The sequence below is a fragment of the Theobroma umbraticum genome, unplaced genomic scaffold, assembly GCF_002168275.2.
Source record: "Theobroma umbraticum cultivar Fairchild unplaced genomic scaffold, ASM216827v3 scaffold_459.0, whole genome shotgun sequence".
Lineage (NCBI taxonomy): Eukaryota > Viridiplantae > Streptophyta > Magnoliopsida > Malvales > Malvaceae > Theobroma > Theobroma umbraticum.
The window spans coordinates 373,965-396,424 of NW_018397286.1; the positions used below are offsets into that span (position 1 = coordinate 373,965).

Here is a 22,460-nt window from a genome sequence, read left to right on the forward strand (position 1 = left end):
TGCTGAGAAGAACAAGACTGTAACTTTGGCGAAGGGAAGCATACCATACATTTTTTTAAGGATAGCGAGTCATGGTGCCAAGAAATCATGGCTGCAGTGTTACTGTAGCCAAAATTCAGCACTGTGGCACCAAAAAATCATGGCCGCAGCACCAAATAATTTTTCAAAAATAAAAATTTGACAGGATTTTGAAAATTAGGTTACTTGGAGTCTATTTAAGGGACCTTTTTCCAAGGTTTTAAGGGAGAGGCAGCAAGCAACTACTCTGGAGAAAAAGAGCCAAGAACAAAGCAAGAAAATAAGAGAATTTGATAGAGAATTGAGATCATAAAACTTCAATAATTAGTTTCTTTCTCTACTTTTGTGCTTATTTTATTTTCTTTGACTTAGATTCATGATTAAATTTCTTTGGATATTATTTTTATTAGTTATTATGAGTTAAATTATCTTCTTAGGATTGTGGTGGTTGTCAACATGTAATCTGAATATTTGTTTCTTTTTTATTGACTATGAATGTGTATAGTTTTGTTTATTTAAATCTGTTCTTAATGCTTTTGATTGCTTGACTAACAATTAATTGATTTTTGAATCTAATTGAGACTCAACAGAGAGATTTTAGATTGGATGAAGGTTTGAATAATGTATGTTCATGTCACTTAAGTGATCTGATTCATGATTTGAATAGAAATACGCCAATTGCCATATATAGCCAAATTAGAACACTAGCTTACTGAACCTTATTTAATTGATTTTTATAGACAAATAGTGACCCAATTAAGTTAGGTATTTGTGCAAGCATCTTAACGGAGACTCATACATAGCTTTAGATTCTAAGTTAGTAGAACCACCCATAATTGTAAATAATAAGAAGAGTTGGTATCAAATAAAGTCTTGAATGAATCCATAATCCTAGGTTTTGATCTATTGCCTTTCTCAAGTAATTTTAATTTTTATTAGTTATTTTAGTGTTTGTTTTAATTTTGCTTTAATTAATTTTTTAAAAATTTTAGTTACTTGAATGAGATTAATTTGTCACAAATTTTAGTACTTAGTAAAGATTTAGGAACAAATCTCTATGGAAACGATACTCTACTTCATCATTATATTACTTGTTTGATCCATATACTTGTGTGTGCAAAATCAGCAACAAGTTTTGGTGCCGTTGCCGAGGATTTTGTTTTCCTTATTATTTGCTAATATTAAAATTTCGTAAATTAGTCTTGATTTAAGTTTTATTTTTTTGTTTTGTGAGTATGTCCAATCATTGTATGAGAAGAGAAAAAAGCTTGGAGATTATACCTTGTGATCCCGAAATTGAAAGAATATTTCATAGACTTTGATGAGAAAATCAATAAGGTTTTGCTCCAATAAATACAATGGTTGATCAATAGGGTGAACAACAAATACAAAAGCATGTAGCAACAGAAAATCGATGCTTAAGGGATTATGCTATCCCATTGGTGCAAGAGATTCCATCAAGCATTCGAAGGTCGGTTATTCAAGCCAATAATTTCGAGATCAAGCCAGCCATCATCACCATGATTCAAACTTCAGTCCAATTTGAAGGTCAACCAAATGATGATCCAAATGGCCATCTATCAAACTTTTTGGAAATTTGTGATACATTTAAATACAATGATGTCATAGATGAAGAAATTTGTTTGAGGCTTTTTCTTTTTGTCGTTAAGGGATAAAGCTAAAGCATGGCTAAATGCGCTCCCCACTGGCTTAATAACAACATGGGATGATCTTGCTTGAAGTTCCTTGCCAAGTTCTTTCCTTCAGCTAAGACAGCAAAAATGAGGAATGATATTACATCATTCATGCAGCAAAATTCAAAATCATTGTACGAAGCTTGGGAAAGATACAAAGAATTACTTAGGTGTTGTCCTCGTCATGGTCTTCCAAAATGGCTTCAGGTGCAAACTTTCTACAATGGTTTGATTGGGCAAGTTTGAACCACCATTGATGTTGTTGCGAGAGAAGCTTTGATGGCTAAATCGATTGATGAAGCATACAATTTGTTGAACGAAATGGCTGCAAACAATGGCTAGCAGAATGAGCAATGCATAAGAGAGTAGCTAGAATTCATGTTGTAAATGCTTTTTTGACATTACCTGCATAAATAGTAGCTTTAACTAAGACTCTTGAATCTTTTAGTACTAATTATGTGCAAAGTCCTTTTGTAGCTTGTGAGTATTGTGGCAATAATCATGCAAGTCATCAGTGTCCAAGCTCAATAGAAACAATGCAATTTGTGGAGAATAGCAAACAAAATAACCCTTACTCCAACACTTACAACCTAAGGTATAGGAACCATTCAAATTTTCTTAGGCCCATAATCAAGGACCATCCTTAACTTCAAGGCCGAATGCACTTTTAGGATTCCAACAACAAGCCAAAATGCCTATCTTCAAAAATTAACCAATTGTGGAAGATTTGCTAAGGCAATACATGACATAGAATGATAGCATTATACAAACTCAAACAACTCTCATTCAAAGTCAAGCAGCATAAATTCTAAACCTTAAGACTTAGGTTCGCTAGCTTGCCAATTTATTAAACAACCGACCTCGAGGAACACTGCCTAATGATACAGAGGTGAATCCAAGGAGAAAAGGTCAGGAACAAGTCATGGCAATCACACTGAGGGGCGAAAAAAAGGTTGGCAAGCTAATCTCCAAGATAAGCTTGTTAAAAATGAAATAGTGATTGAGACAGCTGACAAGCAAATTCAAGAAAATGAAGCAAAGGTAACTTTACCACCATCGCCTTTTTCTCAACACCTTCAAAAACAAAAGCTTGATAAGCACTTCCAAAATTTTCTCAAGGTATTCAAAAAGCTTCACATCAACATTCTTTTTGTAGAAACTATAGAGTAAATTGCATCATATGTGAAGTTTTTGAAAGACATATTAACTAAGAAGTGGAAATTGAAGGATTTTGAAATTAGTACACTCGCTGAGGAGTGCAATGCAATAATCCAGAATACACTTCTACCAAAGTTTAAGGACCTAAGCAGTTTTTCTATCCCTTGCTCAATTGGTAAAGTTAATTTTTCAAAAGCTTTGTGTGATTTAGGTGTTAATGTCTCAATTATTCCTTTGTCTGTTGGTAAAAGAATTGGACTAAAAAAGATTTAACCCACTGAAATCAAATTGTAACTCGCAGACAGGACAATAAGGTGGCCTTTCGGGATTATAAAGGATGTCTTGATTAAAGTGAGGAAATTACACATTCTAGTGGACTACTTTGTACTTGAGATGGAAGAAGATTAAGAGGTTCTGATCATACTAAGACATCCATTCTTAGCCATTACAAGAGTATTAATCGATGTAAAGAAAGGCAGAATAATTTTTATAGTTGGAGATGAGGTAGTTGAATTTACTATTTTTATTGTCTCCACAACTCAATGCTATAAAGTGGACTCAGCTAATAAAGGTAAAGGTAATCTTACTCCACCACTTGCAAGTAAGCTATCACAAACTCTTGAGTTAGAGCCACCGCCACCACATCTCAAAACTAAACAGTGTTATGATGAGCATAATCCACCACCTTAGTTAATCTTGATTTTAAGGTAGGACAACATGTGTTACTTACCAATTCGGTGAAGCTCATTCCATGGAAACAAAAATCAAGGTGGTCAAGTTCGTATAAGGTGGTTAAGGTCTATCCTTGTGGTGCAATAGATATTTATAATGAAGGTACTAGAACATTCAAAGTGAACGGGTAGCGTTTCCAACATTACTTAGGAGGTGAATTGGATTGTCGAAAATCCTCAGTTGCTTTAGTAGACAATAATAATGAGGTATCATAGTCAAGTTAGTGACTATAAAAAAGCATTTCTTGGGAGGTAACTCAAGTTATGTCTTTTTAGATTTCATTGTTATTTTAGTTAGTTTTTGTTTTTATCTATAAATAAGTAGTTATAACCCTTTTTTAGCTTGATTTGTTGAGTATGCAAGTTTAGAAAGCATGAAGATAAGGAGAAAGACAATTTGAGCTTTCAATGTTCTATCACCATTGACAAGGGAGTTTCTTTTTCTTATTCTTTTTAGCTTTTCACATTGAGGACAGTGCGCTAATTAAGTTTGAGGGAGGGTTTTATTGTTATTAGTTTTTATGATATTCTAGGTTAGTTATTTTTATTTTTATGCATGTTTTAAAAACTTGAGCTAGATTTAATCATGCTAGTTTCGTTTAATTTACCTATCCAATGATGAGAACTTAGTTTCATTCCTAATTTAATTCTTTGAAACATGTGAATATTGTTTGAGTGTTATTTACAGTCTTATATTAAGCTTTATTGTTAAGATGAAATTTCTACATTTTGAGCAACATGTCTATTACTTAGATTCATTGTACGAATTTAGAGAAGGTTTATGTGAATGTGAAAATTTTGAATTATGTATTAAGTTTAGAATTTGTTTGATTCTCTCTTAAGGTGAAATTGTAGGCTATACTTAATTAAGGAAATTATTTAAACTATTTTTGGACCGATTGAGCCTTTCGTAGCCTTCCTTTACATAAATTGTCTTTGGTTTCCCCCTTTGAGCCTAATGACTCATTTTCTTTGTTTGAACACTTAATTTTTTAGCTTAAACCCTAAAATTAATATTTTCAATAATTCTTGCATCCCTCATTCCTAAGTGCATAAGTTAATTTAGAAAGTGTTATGGGCTAAATAGTGAAAAAGGTAGTAAAGATGAAATTGATTTAAAGTTCAAAAAGATAATTGTATTCATCTCACTACCCAATAAATGAATACGTATAGTTTAAGGGTGTGAAATTGAGAAAAAAAAAGGGAAATAAAGAAGAAAAAAAGAATAAAGTGTTGAACAAAAGAAAAATTTTGATGAAAAAAGGGTATACTAGGTGAAGGAAAACAAAGCTCTGAATAGGTCTTAGATTGATCACGTACTAAGAGTGATTTGAGCTATACAATATCCCATATCTAACCTTAATCCTAGTCATACATTACAAGCTAATTAAACTCCTATTGATCTTTAACATAGTATTAGTCTACATTAGTGGAGAGGGAGATGAAAAGCACACTTATAGAATTTAATTACTAATTTTAATTTTGCATGAATATAAACTTATCTGGATTATACAATATTTTAGGTGAAAAGATTGCTCACATACACACACGAAAATCCATTTAACGATAAGCTTGTATTTGAATTGAAACATGAACTTCAATAATGCTTGTGTGTTGTTTAGAGTTGAGAATTTGGACTAACTTTTGAGGATATTAAAAGTGATTGCTGAATTGGTGCAATTGATTTCTAGTTAAGTTATTTTCTTTATTTATGTTATTGTATTTTATTTTGTATTTTGCTCTACGACTAGCAAAATCTTAAGTTTAGGGGTGTGATAACTCTATTATAGATAGTTATTTTCACACATTTTGAGAGCTTAAGTAGCTAGATCTTCTATATTTTAGGTTCGAATTTTGACATTTTAGGTGTTTTTCTAGTTTAAGTTTAATTACATGTTGAGTAGCTAATTTAAGTTATTTTAGTTTAATACTATGTTATTTTGTTTTAAATTACTTTAACAGTAGTTATTTTTTATTTCTCTTATTACTTTTGTAGGAGATTTCATGAAAAAAGCTCATTTGATTAAAATTCTTGCAAGTATGGTGACGGCTTTATTTATATATATTTCAGTATTTTGACCATATCTCTCTCTACAAAACTTCAAATGGGGTGATTCTTAGATCATTAGAATGCTAAGAGGAAGGAGTACAACTTTTATGTTTACCACTTTGCCTAGTTCTAGTCAGACCATGGTTGAAATATTTATCTATTTTTTAGCACTGTAGTAGTACACATGGACTGAATATGATGCGGTATTTGGAGTATATCTTTCACTCTAGAAGTCCCATTGATGTGATTATTGATCCATTGGAAAGTTAAGAGATAAGGCTAAAATGTTCATGTTTACCACTTCACCTAGTTCAAATCATGTTAAGGTGAAAATTGCATTGGCAGATGTTTGACTACTGCAATTCTGCACAAGGCAATCAGTGGAGTAAGGCTACAGCGCTGAGGAGAACAAGGCTGCAGCACTTGTGAAAGGAAGCGCACCATACATTTTTCTGAGGCTAGAGAGCCGTGGCACTAAGAAATCATCACTGGGGTTCTATTGTAGCAAAAAATTAATGCCGCGGTGCCAAAAAATCATGGCCTCAGCGCTGAACTATTTTTCAAAAATAAAAATTTGACGGGATTTTGAAAATTAGGTTACTTGGAGCCTATTTAAGGTACCTTTTTCAAAGGTTTTGAGGTGGAAGCAGCAAGTATCTACTCTGGAAAAAAGAAGCCAAGAACAAAGCAACAAAACAAGAGAATTTAGGAGATCATAAAACTTTAATAATTAGTTTCTTTCTCTACTTGTGTGTTTTTTTTATTTTCTTTGATTTGGATTAATGGTTAAATTTCTTTGGATATTATTTTTATTAGTTATTATGAACTAAATTATCTTTCTAGGATTGTAGTGGATTTCAACATGTAATCTAAATAGTTGTTTCTCTTTCATTTATTATGAATAGGTATAATTTTGCTTATTTAAATATGTTTTTAATGCTTTTGATTACTTGACCAATAATTAATTGATTTCTAAATCTAATTAAGACTTGATAAAAATATTTTAGATTGAACTAAGGTTTGAACAGTGTATATTCATGTCACTTAGGTGATCTGATTCATGATTCGAGTAAACATGCGCCAATTGCCATACATAACAAAATTAGAACACTAGCTTAATGAACCTTATATAATTGCTTCCTATAGACATATAGTAACCCAATTAAGTTAGGTATTTGTGCAAGCATCTTTATAGAGACTTATACATAAGTTTGAATTTTAGGTTAGTAGAACCACCCATGAATGTAAATAATAAGAGAAGCTGATATAAGATGAAGTGTTGAACGAATCTATAATCCTAGGTTTTAGTCTATTGCCTTTTCCAAGTAATTTTAATATCTATTAGTTAATTTAGTGCTTATTTTAATTTTATTTTAATTAATTTTTTAAAAATTTTAGTTACTTAAATAAGATTAATTTGTTATAAATTTTAGTACTTAGTAAAGATTTATGAACATATCTTCGAGGGAACGATGCTCTACTTCATCACTATATTACTTATTTTATATGGACACTTGCATGTGCAAAATCGACAATAGTTAACATTTGAGAGTGGGTTTAATTTTTGCATTTCAAGGTTTACTAACCTATTGTAATTTTGAATTTTAGGTTTGGACATGGCGAACATCTTGTATGACTTGGTGGTGCACTATAACGAGTGGTGATGATCATTGGGAATGTTGATACAAATAGATTTTTTTTTATAGAGATGACAAATGATGTGTTCGAGTTGCTAGTGGATGATTCTAATGTTGGGGTAAGGCAGGGTATTTTCATTATGTCACGACTCCCTAAATCAAATAAGGCTTGTTGAAGATGACATATTGCAGCAGTCTTAAAGCAATTACGATTTCTATCAATTAATTGGGCAAAGCTGTGGCTCACATAGTCTGATAAGAAAATCCTACCTCAAATTGAATTCTCTCTTCACCCAACTTGGTCTAACTTCAAAGTCTATAAAAACAACTTTTCAAAGGACTTAAAGAGGGCGAAAGGAAACACCAGATTGAAAGCTAAATGTTAAGCCACAAAGTCATTAAAGCTAAGAAAATTTTGAAGGATTCAAGAAGACTTGGAAGATCAAGATTATAATTCTTGAGTTTATCTTTTTTATTATTCTTTTATTTTCTTAGTTTGTTTTATTGTTTAAACTTTATTCAATGATGATGTGTGAGTTAATGGGGAACTAAATTTTTATTCTAAGATTATAATTGAACTCATTGTGTAGTCTGAATTATTTATCTTTCTTTTACTTATGTTTGACAGATATAGGTTGTTTATTTTATTCTGTTCTTAATGCTTCTAGTTACCTGATCATCAATTAGATTGAATTGGAAACCTAAGTTAAACCTTAAAGAAAGAGATTTAAGTAGACCTTAAATAGAATAGCGTATGATCGAATACACTTAGTTGATTAGGTGGTTTGATTTGCATATAAGGTAGACATTCAATATAAGCCATACGTAGCCAAGATTAAAGCACAAACTTAATGAATCTTTCTTCAATTAATTTGCATAAACATATAGTAAATTAGTTGGGAAAAGTATTTTTGTGAGAAACTCGACAGAGACTTGTAAATAATTTAGGAATCTAAGTTAGCAATTTAATCCATTAAACTAAGTTAAAAGAGAGAGAGACAATAATTAGATGAAGTAATGAGGGATATTATAATCTTAGGTCTGGAAGTTGATTGAAGTTTTAGTTTAGTAGTTTTAATTTTACATTTTAATAATTTTAAAATTTGGTTGTTTGAATAAAATTAAAGTGTGTTCATTTTAGTAGTTAATAGAAGGAATTAAAACTATTCTCCATGGGAACGATACTCTATTCATTACTATATTATTTGTTAACGATACGCGCACTTGCGTGAGAAATCAACAACTGCTAGTTATAGTGATCTTAATGCCTCTACTTCAAGTATAGCTATACATTTAGCTATAGGTATAGGTATAAGTATAAGTATAGGTAGAGGTAGAGGTAGAGGTAGAAGACTTTCTGGTCCTATTTGGTCCTATTGATGTTAATGTTATTGATGAAAGTAGTTCTTTATTTAGGGACACAGATGAGGTGGATTTATCCAGTGATGACGTAGAATGGATGTTTGAGACAAGGAGTGATCAAGATGTAAGTTAGTCTCAAGGCAATATTGAGAATGATGTTTAAGTTGAGGAAGATAAAGCAAAGAATGGTCTGTTTGATATTAACAATGATGTAGAGGAAAGAAGCCAAGATAGCTTTGACTTTGACAGGGAAGTTAGAGCAATGGATAGGTCCCTTAAAGGAATCCCTTATGTTCCTGATGAGAATAGGACAGATGACTTTGACTTTGACAGATGATTCATGCAACCTTGTGTTTGGATAACAAGACCTTTAAGATTAACAAGGTAGGGAAGGAACATACCTATATTAGGATGAATGACAATAATTCTACTACTACAAGTGTGTGGATAACTACAAAACTTATCATTAAGTTAGAATCTGATCCCAATATGTCTTATAATCTAATGTAGCATGAATTGTAAGAGAGGTATGTAGTGATTGTTCTCCTAATGATTTGTATGTAGTAGGGCAAAGAAAAGAGTTCAAAAAGAGACTGAAGGGACTTTTGGTAAATCTTCCTCATCCATGTATTTGTATGCACACATGGTGAGGGACACAAATCTTGGGATTATAGCTATAATGTAGCCAAAAAAGCTTGAGGTCAGCATATACCCCACATTTAAAATGTTTTTCTTGTCCTTTGATGCTATGAAGAAAGGCTTCAACAATAGATGTAGGCCCTTCATTGAGGTTGATGGTTGCCATCTCAAAGGACCATATGGAGGAGCCTTCTTATCTACCATTGCAATTGTTGGGAATTATGGTATATTTCCAGTCACTTTTACTGTTGTAGAATTGGAGAATGGTGATTCTTAGGCATGGTTTTTGAATTTGTTGAATACTGCCATAGAAGAATTCAACAAACCATTGGCAGTGATGAATGATGGTCAAAAGGTAAACCTTAAACTATACTATTTTTTATTTAATTATTTAATTTCAATTACTTATTATATGTTTAATTAATGTGTCTTTATTCTTAAATGGCAAGGTCTAAAAGACATACTTACAAAGGTAATGCCCCATGCAAGTCAAAGAAAATGTGATAGGCACTTGTATATCAATTTTAAATAAAGGTTCCTAGGTTTAAAGTTGAAAGTCAATTTTTGGAAGGTTGTAAAAGTTTGCAACTTGTGGGACTGGAATGAAGTTATGATGAAGATGAAGGTTGAAAATGATGATGCATATAAGTGTTTGATGGAAAAATCATTAACATAGTGGGCAAGACACATTTTTGACCTAAGTGTGAAGGGTGACCATGTAATTAACAACATGGTAGAAACCTTCAACAATTGGATTAAGCTTGTCAAAGCCAAACCCATTTTGACTTTGTTTGAAAAGTTAGAATAGAAGATGAAAAGGTTCAATGATAGGTATGAAAAGGCATGCACACGAGAAATCCAAGTGACCCTAAAAATTAAGAAGAAATATGATTCTGTCAAGTATAGTGGGAGTTTTCTAAGGTTGTGCCTACCTCAAATAGTGAGTTTAATGTGTTTCAAGGTAGCAAGACTTATGCAGTTAACTTAGGGGTGACTAGGGTAACCTATCGTTGTGGTGTTTGGAATATTTCAAGACTTACTTGCAAGCATGCAACAGCCTACATAAGTTACAAAATGGGTGATATACACCAATATTATGACAATTACTATTCTAAGGAGACTTTCATGTTAGCATGCACTAATTACATTCACCCTATACCTGGCATCACAATGGCTAAGTTAAGACGGTAGGTTGATCCAATGGATCTTTTAATGCTATGCTTTATACCTAGCAAACCAAAGAAGAACAGAAGAAAGAAACTTGGGGAAGGGTCATCTGAATCTGTCAATGTTAGGAAGAGGAGCATTGTTAGGTGCATTTTCTGCCAAAGGCTTGGTCATAATAAAAGGAAATGTCTTAGGGTTCCTGGGAGACATAATAAAAAAGTAATCCCTACAACTAATTTAGTTTTTTAACTTATACATTTATTATGCAACTACTAAATTTTTATATTTTAAATTGAAGTTATATACCTTGTCTAAGTCTTCATCAAGTGCTCTTAGGTCTGCATTAAGAGTTATTGATGGGTCTACATCAACAACTATAAGAGGACCTTTTGCTAATATGCAAGGAAGACCTATTGCTGCAACTCTAAGACATGGTGGTGGTGGTGCTATTGCTGGAGGGCATAGTGGTGCTACTCAAATTGCTAGATCTACTTCATTTGCAAGAAGACCTTTATTTGTTACTATTTCTATTCGACATACTACCCTTGCTTCCTTGATAATGAATTTTGTAAATGCTTCATTTGAATTTGGTGCTGATGGTGTTGAAGGGTCATAAACAAGTGTCTTTAATGTCATTAATATGTGAATATGTGAATTTAATACAATTAGGGTTTTTTTGTGATGTTTTTAATGGCTAAAATGTAATTACAAAGGATGCTTTGTAATATTTTTGCCTTTATTTGTCTTCAATTATCTAGTGATATGATATTAGATGGTAATTATTGACTTTGATATTGGACCTATTGGCAGTGATCCTCTTTTGTAAACCTAATGACATAGGTTCTTTTGTAAAGCTACTGGTCCTTCTATGCACAAAAGTTGAGGGAAAATAGTGGTCTTCATGTGCAGAAGAGACCTGATGCAATTTTTGTATAGGATATTTATTGAATATCAATGCAAATGATATTATTTTATGCAATTATTATATATGATATATATTGAATATCGACGTAAAGATGATATTACTTGTTAGGAAAAAAAACCTTTGCATTAACCTTTATGTTGAAGTCTATAACTGGCATCATAAGACTAAAAACTCAAGATATTGAAATGCATTGCTATCTTTATATCCATTCAATATTTCAATATTTCAACAATTTTGTGTTCAATATTTTAACAACTTACAACAACTTTTGCATTCAATATTTCAAAAACTCACAACTTTTATTAAACAAAATTACATTTAAATGCCTTGGAGTCTTCCTATTTTTCCTTCACATCCCATCTTTTTAGGGCATTTTATCAAGCACCATTCAAAAAGCCCTTCAGCCTTCATTTTCTCTTCCTCTCTTCCCACATTTTGCACCTACTAGAGAGCTTTCATTTGAAGAACCATAGACTAATGTAGGTAATGACCATATGGAACTTTTATTTTTTGAGCTACTACACTCACTAATCTATGGTTTTGGAAATGGAAGCTCTCTAGCAAGATTACAGCAACAGAAGCTTGAAGCTTAAAGGTAAAATCCATTTCTGGTTCTTGAAATAATCTTTTTCCTCCATTACTTTCATCATCTCTTACTTTTTGGAGTGCCAAAAATCATCAAGAAATTTGAATTTTTAGCTTATCCATCTATGGTTCTTCAAACAATCATTTTACTCAATTAATTTCGTCATTTTTTTTTTGTGGAGTGTCAAAAATATAAAAAAATCTGAATTTTTAGCTTATCCATCTATGGTTCTTCAAATAATCTTTTTTCTTGATTAGTTTCATCATTTTTTCTTTTGTGGGGTATAAAAAATCAGCAAGAAATCTAGAGCCTTTTAACAAGAAATTTGGATTTTCAGCTTTTGATTTAAGGTAGTTTGTTTCAACAAGAACATTGAAGGAAAAAAGGGTAAAATTATCTTAAAATTCATCGAAAAAAAGTTACTAATGGAAGAATTAATGGCACGACTTATCTGTAGAGTGAAACACACTCTTTTTGGATAAATTGTATATTTTAAAAATTAATAAATTTGTATTAAATTATAGGCAAATTTAAAAGTGTTAGTGTATTTTATCTTAAAATAAAAAAATAAAAAGTTATTTTAATATTATGCCTTATTATTTTGACAAAAAAATATGTTAAATGATTTGTTATTCTTTTATTATTTTGTAACTAATGGTGAGAATAGACAGTCAAAATAGAAAAAAGTTAAAAAAGACGTGATAAATATTTAACAATTGATTTGACTTAAAACACGTGTCCTCAGGTTCGGAAGATAGTAATAAATTAATAGTGAGAGCACCCATTGTGACTGGGGAGTGGGGAGGAGTACATTTATTCCGCTTTGTTGTAACTGACAAAGATGCTAACCGCATCAATGTCACATGACTCACCTGATCATCTTTTGTCCAATTAAATATTCAATTCAACATAATTAAGTAATTAGTTAGGACCTCAATTGCTCTAAATAAAAAGGATGGGTCTACATGGGAACTTGTTTCCCATCATTGAAGTTGTAGCCGGGGAATTGACTCCAACCCTTCTCTCAACGCAATTGCCTTGTTTCCTTTCTTCTTCTCCTTATATCTCTTTGGCTAAAGGTCCTAGCATTTCCATCATATTTAGCCTAAAAGTCATAAATTTATCAAAAATTTCCTCTACATGCCTCGTTACTTACTTGCAAAGTAAAATAACTTGACATACAAACAAGTTAAGGCACAAAAACAGTAACGGTCCTTGACAATAGCACCCAAAATTGAGGAAAAAGGTACAGACAAAAGCAATATTTTATGGAGTCCTACGTTTACTTATCGGTTTCAAAATGGATACATAATCCCCTTTTATCTTCACCTTCATGTTGTTATCTTGCTCAAACTCACCTTTTCCGGTTCACAGCAAGCTGGAGGTTAAAAGTTTCATAGGTTCTTTCTATATCCATATTGGTTTTCCCTGTTCTAAACTATGGGTGTTGATCTGTACCAACGAACGTGGTTCATTGCCTGTGTGATTGTGATTTTTGAGTACTCAAATGGAGTTGCAGGGTCAGAACGAGTTCCTGCACTGTTTGTGTTTGGAGACTCATTGGTTGATGTTGGCAACAACAATTTCCTTAGCTCAATTGCCAAGTCTAACTATTTTCCTTATGGCATTGATTTCAATATGCAGCCTACTGGAAGATTTTCTAATGGGAAAACCTTTGTTGACATAATTGGTAAGTTTTCTACGCTCGAAATATATACCAATGATAGGCGTTAACTTATTGATCATCTTGAATGGAAGTGAGAATTGTTTAAAGGTTGCAATGGGATTCATCTTGTAGTGGGCAACTACTAATTATGAAAGGGTATTTAAGCTGTTATGATATAAAGATTGTTGTACATGCAGGAGAGATGTTGGGAGTTCCTTATCCTCCAGCCTTTGCAGATCCCAACTCAGTTGGAGTTAAAATACTGGGAGGAATGAACTATGCTTCAGCAGCCGCTGGCATCCTTGATGAGACAGGCCAACATTACGTACGTATTTTGCTTACCTAATTCTCACTTTTGCTACCATCTTTCCATAGATTTTCTAATTTCTATTGAATGAAAATCACAGGGAGCACGGTATAGCCTAAGCCAACAAGTCGTGAACTTCGAAAGCACCTTGGATCAACTACGAAAAATGATGGGGAGCAATGTGACAAGTTTCCTTGCCAAATCCATAGCCATTATGGTGTTTGGGAGCAATGACTACATCAACAATTACCTCATGCCATCCATCTACTCTTCTAGCTACACCTACAGTCCTTCAGAATTTGCCAACCTTCTTCTGAACCACTATGGGCGGCAACTTTTGGTAAAAATTCGTAATTTGAATTAATTAATTTGTTGGAGCAAACATATATAAATGGCAGTTTATGGAATTGGTGCAGGCTCTGTACAGTGTAGGACTAAGGAAATTCTTTATAGCTGGAGTTGGACCTCTTGGTTGCATCCCCAACCAAAGAGCCACAGGACAGGCAGCGCCTGGAAGATGCGTTGATTACGTTAACCAAATTCTGGGTACCTTCAACCAAGGGATCAAATCACTTGTAGAGGAGCTAAATAACCGTTCTGCTGCAATCTTTGTGTATGGCAATACCTATGGTGTTGTGGGTGACATCCTAAATGATCCGTCCACTTACGGTATGTATGTATGTATGTATGCATTGGATTAGACATCTAATTCAGGGAGAGATCCCTCCGTGATCCATCATTGAGTATGTGTGTTCATTCTTGCAGGATTCAGTGTAGTTGACAGGGCATGCTGCGGAATAGGGAGGAACCAAGGCCAAATCACATGTCTGCCATTTGCATTTCCATGCCCGGACAGAACCCAATACTTTTTTTGGGATGCTTTCCATCCAACGGAAGCAGCGAATTCAATTCTAGCCCGTCGGGCTTTCTATGGGCCTCCTTTGGATTCCTATCCGATCAACATCCAACAAATGACTCTTTTCAACTGATTTTCCTTCATTTCTTGTGTTTCTTTATCAACAGCTTGGCTCCATGCCAAACAATCAATCTCAGTTGTTTAGAATGGTAATGTTATTAAAATTAAAATTGCTTCAAACTAAAAATTATACCATTATATTTTCACTATAAAAAGAGGTAATGTTATAATTGAAAAAATAAAATATAAATACATCGTTTGATCATTTGAAAATCAAAAAGATGGAAAGCACTTTTTAAACCAAAGCGATACGTGTTTCGAAGGGCCACACGCACTTTTTTACACCGCAACCAATGTGCTTTGGTCGGGCTTGAAGGACAAAACTCATAACACATGAACTGAATGCCTCCCGATCTGTCGTCTTCCAGACAAAAAAGAGAAAAAGCCGACCTGGGGTAATTGAAAACTTTTGAAACGGGGCCTTGAGACTTGCTGTCCTCTGATTTCGTGGAAAGGAAAAATGGCATCTTCAATGGCAATTAAAACCCTGGCAAGATCACCCATGAGTTGTTCTCCTTTCAGAAAATCCCTGTGTTCCCTCCTACGAGTCGTATCCTACTCAAAAGAGTCGGACGACGATGCCATTCCCACAGCGGGAATCAGCAGACCCCTCTCCGAGATTCTCAAAGAACTCAACAAAAAAGTCCCAGATTCCCTCGTCAAGCTCCGCATCGAAGATGGCTTCAATATCAAATACATCCCCTGGTCATCTCATTATTCTCTCGGTCACTCTTTATTTACTAAAATTTGGTCTTCCTTTATTTTGTTTTAGGTTGTTTAATAGTAACTAGATTTATTCCTGTCAATCCCCTGTGCTATTAAAGCTTCTTGTGATTTATCTGTTGTTAAAAGAAACAAAACTGCAAGGCTATGATTTTCTTTTTAATCCAGTGGTTATGCTGTAAAATGGGAAGCTGGTAGCTAAGCCTGAGGAAGATCAACAACTTTACTTGCAATTTATCCATGAGGGGTCTAAGATGATTACTGAAATTTTCGGATTTTGTGTTCTACTAATGTAAATGTAAGGGACAGCATTGGGAGTTTTAGAATTTTGTTAGTGTTTGGATTTGGGAACCGAATGATAATGAATTCTACAGAAAAATTCAATTACAAATGGATTGTCATGTTTTGGAGCAATTGTTTGTTCTGTTATTGCAGAGCAAACTGCTGATTTAAAAGGAACTTCGAAAAATTCATTATTCCACACATACTCTTTGGGGTTTTCTTTTAGTTACAAGTTGAAATTAGAGGCAAGCGTGGAGCATGATTATAAAACTGTAAGCAATATGCTTTAATGCAGATATTTCATGCATATCTATGCTATGGCCTGTGCCTTTTTTTGTGCTTTAATTTTGGGGGCATAGAATGTGCTCTGCTGCGATTTCCTTTCTTTCTGCATCAGGCCTGATGTTTAATATCATGAAATCTGCTGCCTTTTGTCTGAGAAATTTGCATCAAAACCCTAACTAGTTTAAACTTTGAGCCTTCCCCTTCTTTTTCCTCAGCATTTTCAGTCTTTGTGAGTTATCATTATATTTTTTTTTTCTCTTGTCAATTTTGTCTCTCCATGGCATTTGGTATCAATGGTGGTCTTACATGGTTTCTTATTATCACGTCTTGCACTTTGCAGGCATATTGTGAATCGGATTATGAACCTACATGCTCCAGGTACTTTAAAGATTGAAATCATTCTGGCTGAAGCAATCACTATTCTTAATATTGTTGGCTTTCCACAATTATAAAACTCAAAGCCTTTGGTATTCCACCTATTGTGCAGAATGGTCTGGTGAGGTTCGGAGTATTACTTACTCTGCTGATGGAAAGTCTGTATCTGTCATCTATCGTGTAACACTCTATGGGACTGATGCTGAGGTATCTGTTCCATTTTATGATTGATACTATGACACACATGCAGTGAACTTGTATTAGTTGGCATTTGTGCTTCATTAATCCTGCTACTAAGTTGCTTGCCAAAAGCTTATATGTTGTTGACTTCCAATTAAATGATCTTTTGGCTGGATTTAGTGGACATGGTACGCTTGAATTTGTGGTCACTTTTGTGGATAAGCTGGCAAAGGTCACTTGTCCGAATATTTGGTTGCTTCATGACAATTACTGATGCATCGAAAGACTTTTTGTTTTGTTGCTCTTTTGCTTCCGGAAGCAAAAGGAAAGTGGATAAGCAACAACCAGATGGAATGTATCCGATGATACCATTGATAGTTTAGTGACCTTATTTCTTCCCTTTTTAACTCTTAATACGTTTTCCGTTGTAAGTCAATAGAATTTGTAAGTTGAAACATATACTGTTTAATTAATTGCTGAAAGATGCTTGGTCAGAATTTGAATGATACTCTAATTCAGATAATAGACGTATAGATGAACACAGTTTCTGTTCATGATACTTAAGATGATTCAGTAGATAAAGGAAAGAGGGATGAGAATTTTCGCTCTGGAATGAATGGAAAAAAAAGGTATTCTTGTGATTCCAATACTGAAACGGGCACTCCTACTAAAATTTACTTTCTCTTGTGCTATAGGTTTTCCTTTTCTTTTCTTCTTCCTTTATTAAAAAGGAAAACTTAAAAAATATAGTTGACAGACTTGGCCTGCTAGATGTGAAAACTTGCAGCAGACTGGTTTAAGAGTTGAACTTCTTTCAAATTTAGGAGCAGTAAATAAACTTTAGACATGATAGTTTGATGCTTCAATAGAATTCAATACGCTCGCAGATTTCAATTGTTATTCATGAACTGGTAAATTTATTCCTAAAGACTCCTAGTTTATGTGAATATTATGCATCTTCATGGTAACTGTTTTCTTATTTCCATTGAGTTTATCTATTGCTGGACTTGTGACTATGTCGAATAGGAAAAATTCAATAGATTTCTGAAACTTACATGAGTTTTTTGAAGTCAAGTACTGAAAAGTTGTTAAGCTGTAGTTTATGTTACGTTTGATTGTTGACAGATGAAATTTTCTTCTCTTTATTTCTTCATCTATGGCATATATATTTTTGACTAAAAGCAGCTAACTTGAGTTTGTTCTTGTATGATTGCACAAGATATATCGAGAGTCGACAGGGACTGCTTCAGTTGATGATCCTGGTTATGGAGATCCTGTACAGAAGGCTGAGGCCATGGCATTTCGGCGAGCTTGTGCACGCTTCGGGCTTGGGCTTCATCTTTATCATGAGGACATGTTGTAGATTGCTAATAAGCTCTGTTGTGTTAGGTTGGAGCTTAAACTTTGTGTTTTGGGAGGAGGCATGATTCAAATAGCATAATGTTGCTATAATTTTGTTTGGGAAGGAAATGTTCTCCTCTGAGAGTAGAAGTGAAACAGATTTTTGTAATGAAAATGGCATCCCATGATAGGCTCGGGATGGCTTGGCATGTTACATTAGAGCCTACTGATTAGAGGTTTGTGGTGAAATTATTTATTCTAAAGTATTTGTCAACTAATTTTGCTTTGTTATCTGTAAAGATGAGCACTAGAGAGACTCGGCTTAATCTCTCCTACTGAAGTGAGTGAGCCTGTTGAAGAGGAATTGCTTATTGCTTGTGTGAAACACAAAATAACAGTCTACCTGTTATTATTTTGGGTAAACTACTTGATCCAAATAAGTTTTGATCATAATTTCATGTGGATTTATTAGTTTTTAAAATAGACAATCCGTTCCAAATATGTAAACAACATTAATACTTAAATATGAAATGTTTAAAATTTATTTTTTCTTTTTCAACTCTTTTCTTTTTTCAAGTCGGTCAGCGACATTCTCTTATATTAATTGTTCACTTCATGGTTAGATTTGGTCAGATTCAATGGTACTCTCCAAATTAGATCCCAAAAGGAGCACCGATCTAGTACTCTTTAGGGGAGCGTTATCATTTGACCAACTTTGACACTCCTTGTCTAAATTTAGTCGCGTTAGAAAAGAGAAATTTGTTTTGAATAAAATAAAAAAATTAAAAATTAAAAATTATAATTTATATAATGACAATTTTTAAAATTAATAAAAAGTAAAATTATCTTAAAAATATTATCTCATCAAACTAACGAAAACATTAACGATTGATAAACAGTTGAATTTATGTGTCCAGCGAAAAATATTTTTTGGGACAAATTGTTTATTTTCAATACAAATAGATACACGCGGAATTATAGTTAAAACTTAAGAGGTTAGGGTATTTTACTTTATTATTTATTAATTGTCATTAGACAAGAAATGTATGTGGTTTAGTCTTTAATTGCTTACATTCACGAGCACAATGACAAGGAAAAGTTCATTAAAAAAAATTACAAGAATAATTTTAAATTTACAATCCTTATCTCAGTTACACCCAAATCATTCTTTCTAGATTAAGTACTCTCTAAACTCTCTCTTGATTTAATTATATTCTTTTATAGATGCAAGTACAATAATCTTATCCTAATCTAATTAGAATTTGATATGCTAGTTTAGCAAGTAAAGACTATCTCGACAAAATATATTAGTCAAACTACAATTCAAAGTATCATAACAAATCTTCACTTTTAGCTTGAATTCATCAAGCTCCACTTTACTCACCAATCTGTCATCACAGTTAATGCCCCAAAGGGCCTCAACCACTAAGAATACCGATAAAGTCTAAGCAATACTTGAATTTTATCTCACAAACTGACTTAGTTAACATATTTGTTGAATTTTCAGCTATAGCTACTTTTTTCACTATAATCCCACCTCTATAAACAATCTCTCGAATGAAATTACACTTGATTTGGATATGTTTGGTTCTCTCATGAAATATTTCATTTTTAGTCAAATGTATGACACTATGACCATTGCAAAACACAATTGTCTATACTTGTCCAAAACTAAGATCATTGACCAAGTCTCGAAGCCATAAAACCTCCTTCATAGTCTTAGTCACATCTACATATTCAACTTTTTTTGAAAGTAAATGCCTCACCTTTCAAAGTTTTAATCAAAATTACACAAAAATCTATTAGTTTTCAAAATAAATATTCTGTCTCAAAAAATATTTTCTGCTTGACACATAGGTCTAATCATTAGTCAATTGTTAGTGTTTTCACTAGTTTGATGATGTTGCGATATTAAAAAGATAATTTTACTTTTATTAATTTTAAAAATTATTATTATATAATTTTATTAATTTAAAAAAAATAAGGATTTGGGCTAGTGCTCCTTTGGAGAGCCTGATTAGGTCTCTAGTGCTCTTAGGGAACACTAATCTAATGCTCTCTATGGGTGGTCGATTGGAGCAAGGACGCCGTCAATTGGCCTGAGAGAAAGAAAATATTAGGAAAAAGAAAAAGAGCATTTTAAACATTTCATATTTAATATTAATGCTATTTAGACATTTGGAGAAGAGTGTCTATTTTGAAAACTAATGAACTTTTGTATAATTTCAATTAAAATTTAGAAAAATGAAGGTATTTTACCATTTACTTAAAAGCATCATGAATAATTTCATTATTGTAGAATAGTTACAAAAACTACCTTTTTGTGGTAATGCTGTTGGTTGGCCCATTGCAAGACATTGTCATGACTTCCCTTACGTAAGTTGTAAAGAAACAAAACCATTAGGTTGCTAATAGGGTCAAACATAACCCTTACAAAGCAAGAAGACTTGCTCTTAAGCAAAACAAAAGAGGCATGAGAAATAGGCCATGATCATCCCATTGTAGTCAAATTAACTTTTTTTAATACAATCTACCATTGTAAAATCACAATATTAACAACTCCTGTGATAAGGGAGTCGCTACCTATGTAGTTAAGGAGACAATGTACTGCTTCGAATCTTTATTTTCAATGGAGTTCTTCAACAATTTGCATCTAATAAGACACAAATTATGCAATTAAGACTTTTACAACATCGGCATGTACACAACTTACCACAATCATCATAGCTAGAATCTTACATAACTCATCATGAGGTAACATAGTAAGGCACATTTAGGCATCTGTTAATAAGTAGAATCAATACCTTCTTTTGTAGTATTCGACCACACAAAAAGAACAAGTTGTTCACTAATTTTTGATTTCTAAGTAGCAAAGAAGTTATTCAAACAGCAACAAAAAGAAGTATCAACATTACACATCCTTCTACCATATATTTAACTTTAGTTGAAGAAAAGGCAACTGTTGATTGGAGAATTGCTTTTCAACTAATTACAAACCTTAAAGAGAGTGGACATATACCCTGTTTGAGTTTTGTTACTAACTAGATCACTAGAAAAGTTTGAATCAAAAAAGCCAATCACATTACAACTAGTGTTTACACCTCCTTCATACACTAAGCCAATATCTATAGTGCCTATTAAATATAAAAGGATCCACTACACAGCTTGCCAATGTCCTTTTCCAAATTTTCCTGAGAATCTAGGAACCACATTAACAACTTGAAATATGTAACCTATTACACACCATAGCATACATAATGCTACTCACTACATTCACATATGGAATGTCAGCATGTACTCCTTCTCATCCTCCATTTGCAGTGACAATTAAACTATATGAAAGTTTTAAGTGTAACCTTAATGGAGTAGTGATGGACTTGGTGTCTTACATCCCAAAACATTTTAGTATATTTTTAATGTATTTACTTTGTGACAAACATAACCTAAACGCTTGTCTATATTTATATATCCAATATTTTCTTCACAGCACCTAAGTCTTTCATTTGGAACTCACCACTGAGCTGCTTTTTAATACATTAATTTCTAACATACTATTGACAGCAATAAAAATGTCATTTACATACACAACAAATGAATAAATGAATTATTTGGAAGCTTTCTACATTAGACACAACTATCATACACACTCCAAGAATGCTCATGTGCCTCCATAAAAACATATCAAACCTTTTATACCATTGTCTAAGAGATTGTTTCAGGCCATATAATGACTTTTTAAACGAACACATAATCTTTCACACCTAGAACCTTGAATCTCTCTAGTTGTTGTATGTAGATCCTATCTTCAAGCTCACCATGTAAGAATAGTAGCTCAAACTCAAGATCAAAATATGCCACTATAACAAGTAAATGCTCAGACTGAATTATGCTTCACTACAAGAGAGAATACCTTACTGTAGTTGATTCCTTTTCTTTGTGGATAGCACTTTTGCCACCAGTGTACATAATAACATCTTTTAACGTGTATTATAGCGAAGCTTTATCAATTCAACATATGTACCCTTTGGTACACATATTAAATAAAATATTAGAAATGTTTTATTGTTTTATAGAAACAACATGGAATTATCAGTTTAGCGATTCTTTCGTTAAAAAAAAAAAAAAACCCTTTGAAGAAATAGGAGGGTTGTATGATACAAAAAAACATAATGATATCAAGACCCTATGGTAGGGTTTGTCAGAAGGCAGTGGAGAATGGCTGTGAGCTGGAATTGAAGAGGGAAGACGGCGTTTGCCTTATTCAGAAAAATACTAGCTACATCTTATCAACCTTTAATTTAATTTAATTAATTAATTAATTAATTATAACAGTTGCAAAATTAGAGACAGGCATTAGC

The 22,460-nt window shown here is 32.9% G+C and overlaps 2 protein-coding genes and 1 non-coding gene across 3 annotated transcripts; 2 read left to right on the forward strand and 1 right to left on the reverse strand.

Annotated features, from left to right (window-relative positions):
- Nucleotides 1–1,796: 1,796 nt before the first annotated feature.
- LOC149526234 (small nucleolar RNA R71) lies at nucleotides 1,797–1,903 on the reverse strand. Its single transcript, XR_016352217.1, has one exon. It is a non-coding gene; the product is annotated as a small nucleolar RNA R71 (small nucleolar RNA).
- Nucleotides 1,904–13,407: 11,504 nt separating this feature from the next.
- On the forward strand, nucleotides 13,408–14,929 carry LOC110428526 (GDSL-like Lipase/Acylhydrolase superfamily protein). The gene is made up of 5 exons (XM_021444367.1): nucleotides 13,408–13,657; nucleotides 13,831–13,958; nucleotides 14,041–14,280; nucleotides 14,357–14,609; nucleotides 14,706–14,929. Exons 1-5 carry the CDS (start codon nucleotides 13,408–13,410, stop codon nucleotides 14,927–14,929), a joined length of 1,095 nt encoding a protein of 364 aa, XP_021300042.1.
- Nucleotides 14,930–15,192: 263 nt separating this feature from the next.
- On the forward strand, nucleotides 15,193–18,365 carry RAD52-1 (cobalt ion binding protein). The gene is made up of 4 exons (XM_021444371.2): nucleotides 15,193–15,621; nucleotides 16,547–16,584; nucleotides 16,694–16,788; nucleotides 17,981–18,365. The coding sequence occupies exons 1-4, from the start codon at nucleotides 15,377–15,379 to the stop codon at nucleotides 18,122–18,124; spliced, it is 522 nt and encodes a 173-aa protein (XP_021300046.1). The 5' UTR covers nucleotides 15,193–15,376; the 3' UTR covers nucleotides 18,125–18,365.
- The last annotated feature ends 4,095 nt before the right edge of the window (nucleotides 18,366–22,460 follow it).

What these genes read in the sequence shown, in the direction of transcription:
- LOC110428526 (XM_021444367.1), top strand. Translation starts at nt 13,408, where the DNA reads ATGGGTGTTGATCTGTACCAACGAACGTGGTTCATTGCCTGTGTGATT. An exon ending in AACCTTTGTTGACATAATTG is followed by an intron (nt 13,658 to 13,830) that starts GTAAGTTTTCTA and finishes TTGTACATGCAG; the next exon opens with GAGAGATGTTGGGAGTTCCT. An exon ending in ACTATGGGCGGCAACTTTTG is followed by an intron (nt 14,281 to 14,356) that starts GTAAAAATTCGT and finishes GAATTGGTGCAG; the next exon opens with GCTCTGTACAGTGTAGGACT.
- RAD52-1 (XM_021444371.2), top strand. Translation starts at nt 15,377, where the DNA reads ATGGCATCTTCAATGGCAATTAAAACCCTGGCAAGATCACCCATGAGT. An exon ending in AATATCAAATACATCCCCTG is followed by an intron (nt 15,622 to 16,546) that starts GTCATCTCATTA and finishes TGCACTTTGCAG; the next exon opens with GCATATTGTGAATCGGATTA. An exon ending in TATGAACCTACATGCTCCAG is followed by an intron (nt 16,585 to 16,693) that starts GTACTTTAAAGA and finishes CCTATTGTGCAG; the next exon opens with AATGGTCTGGTGAGGTTCGG.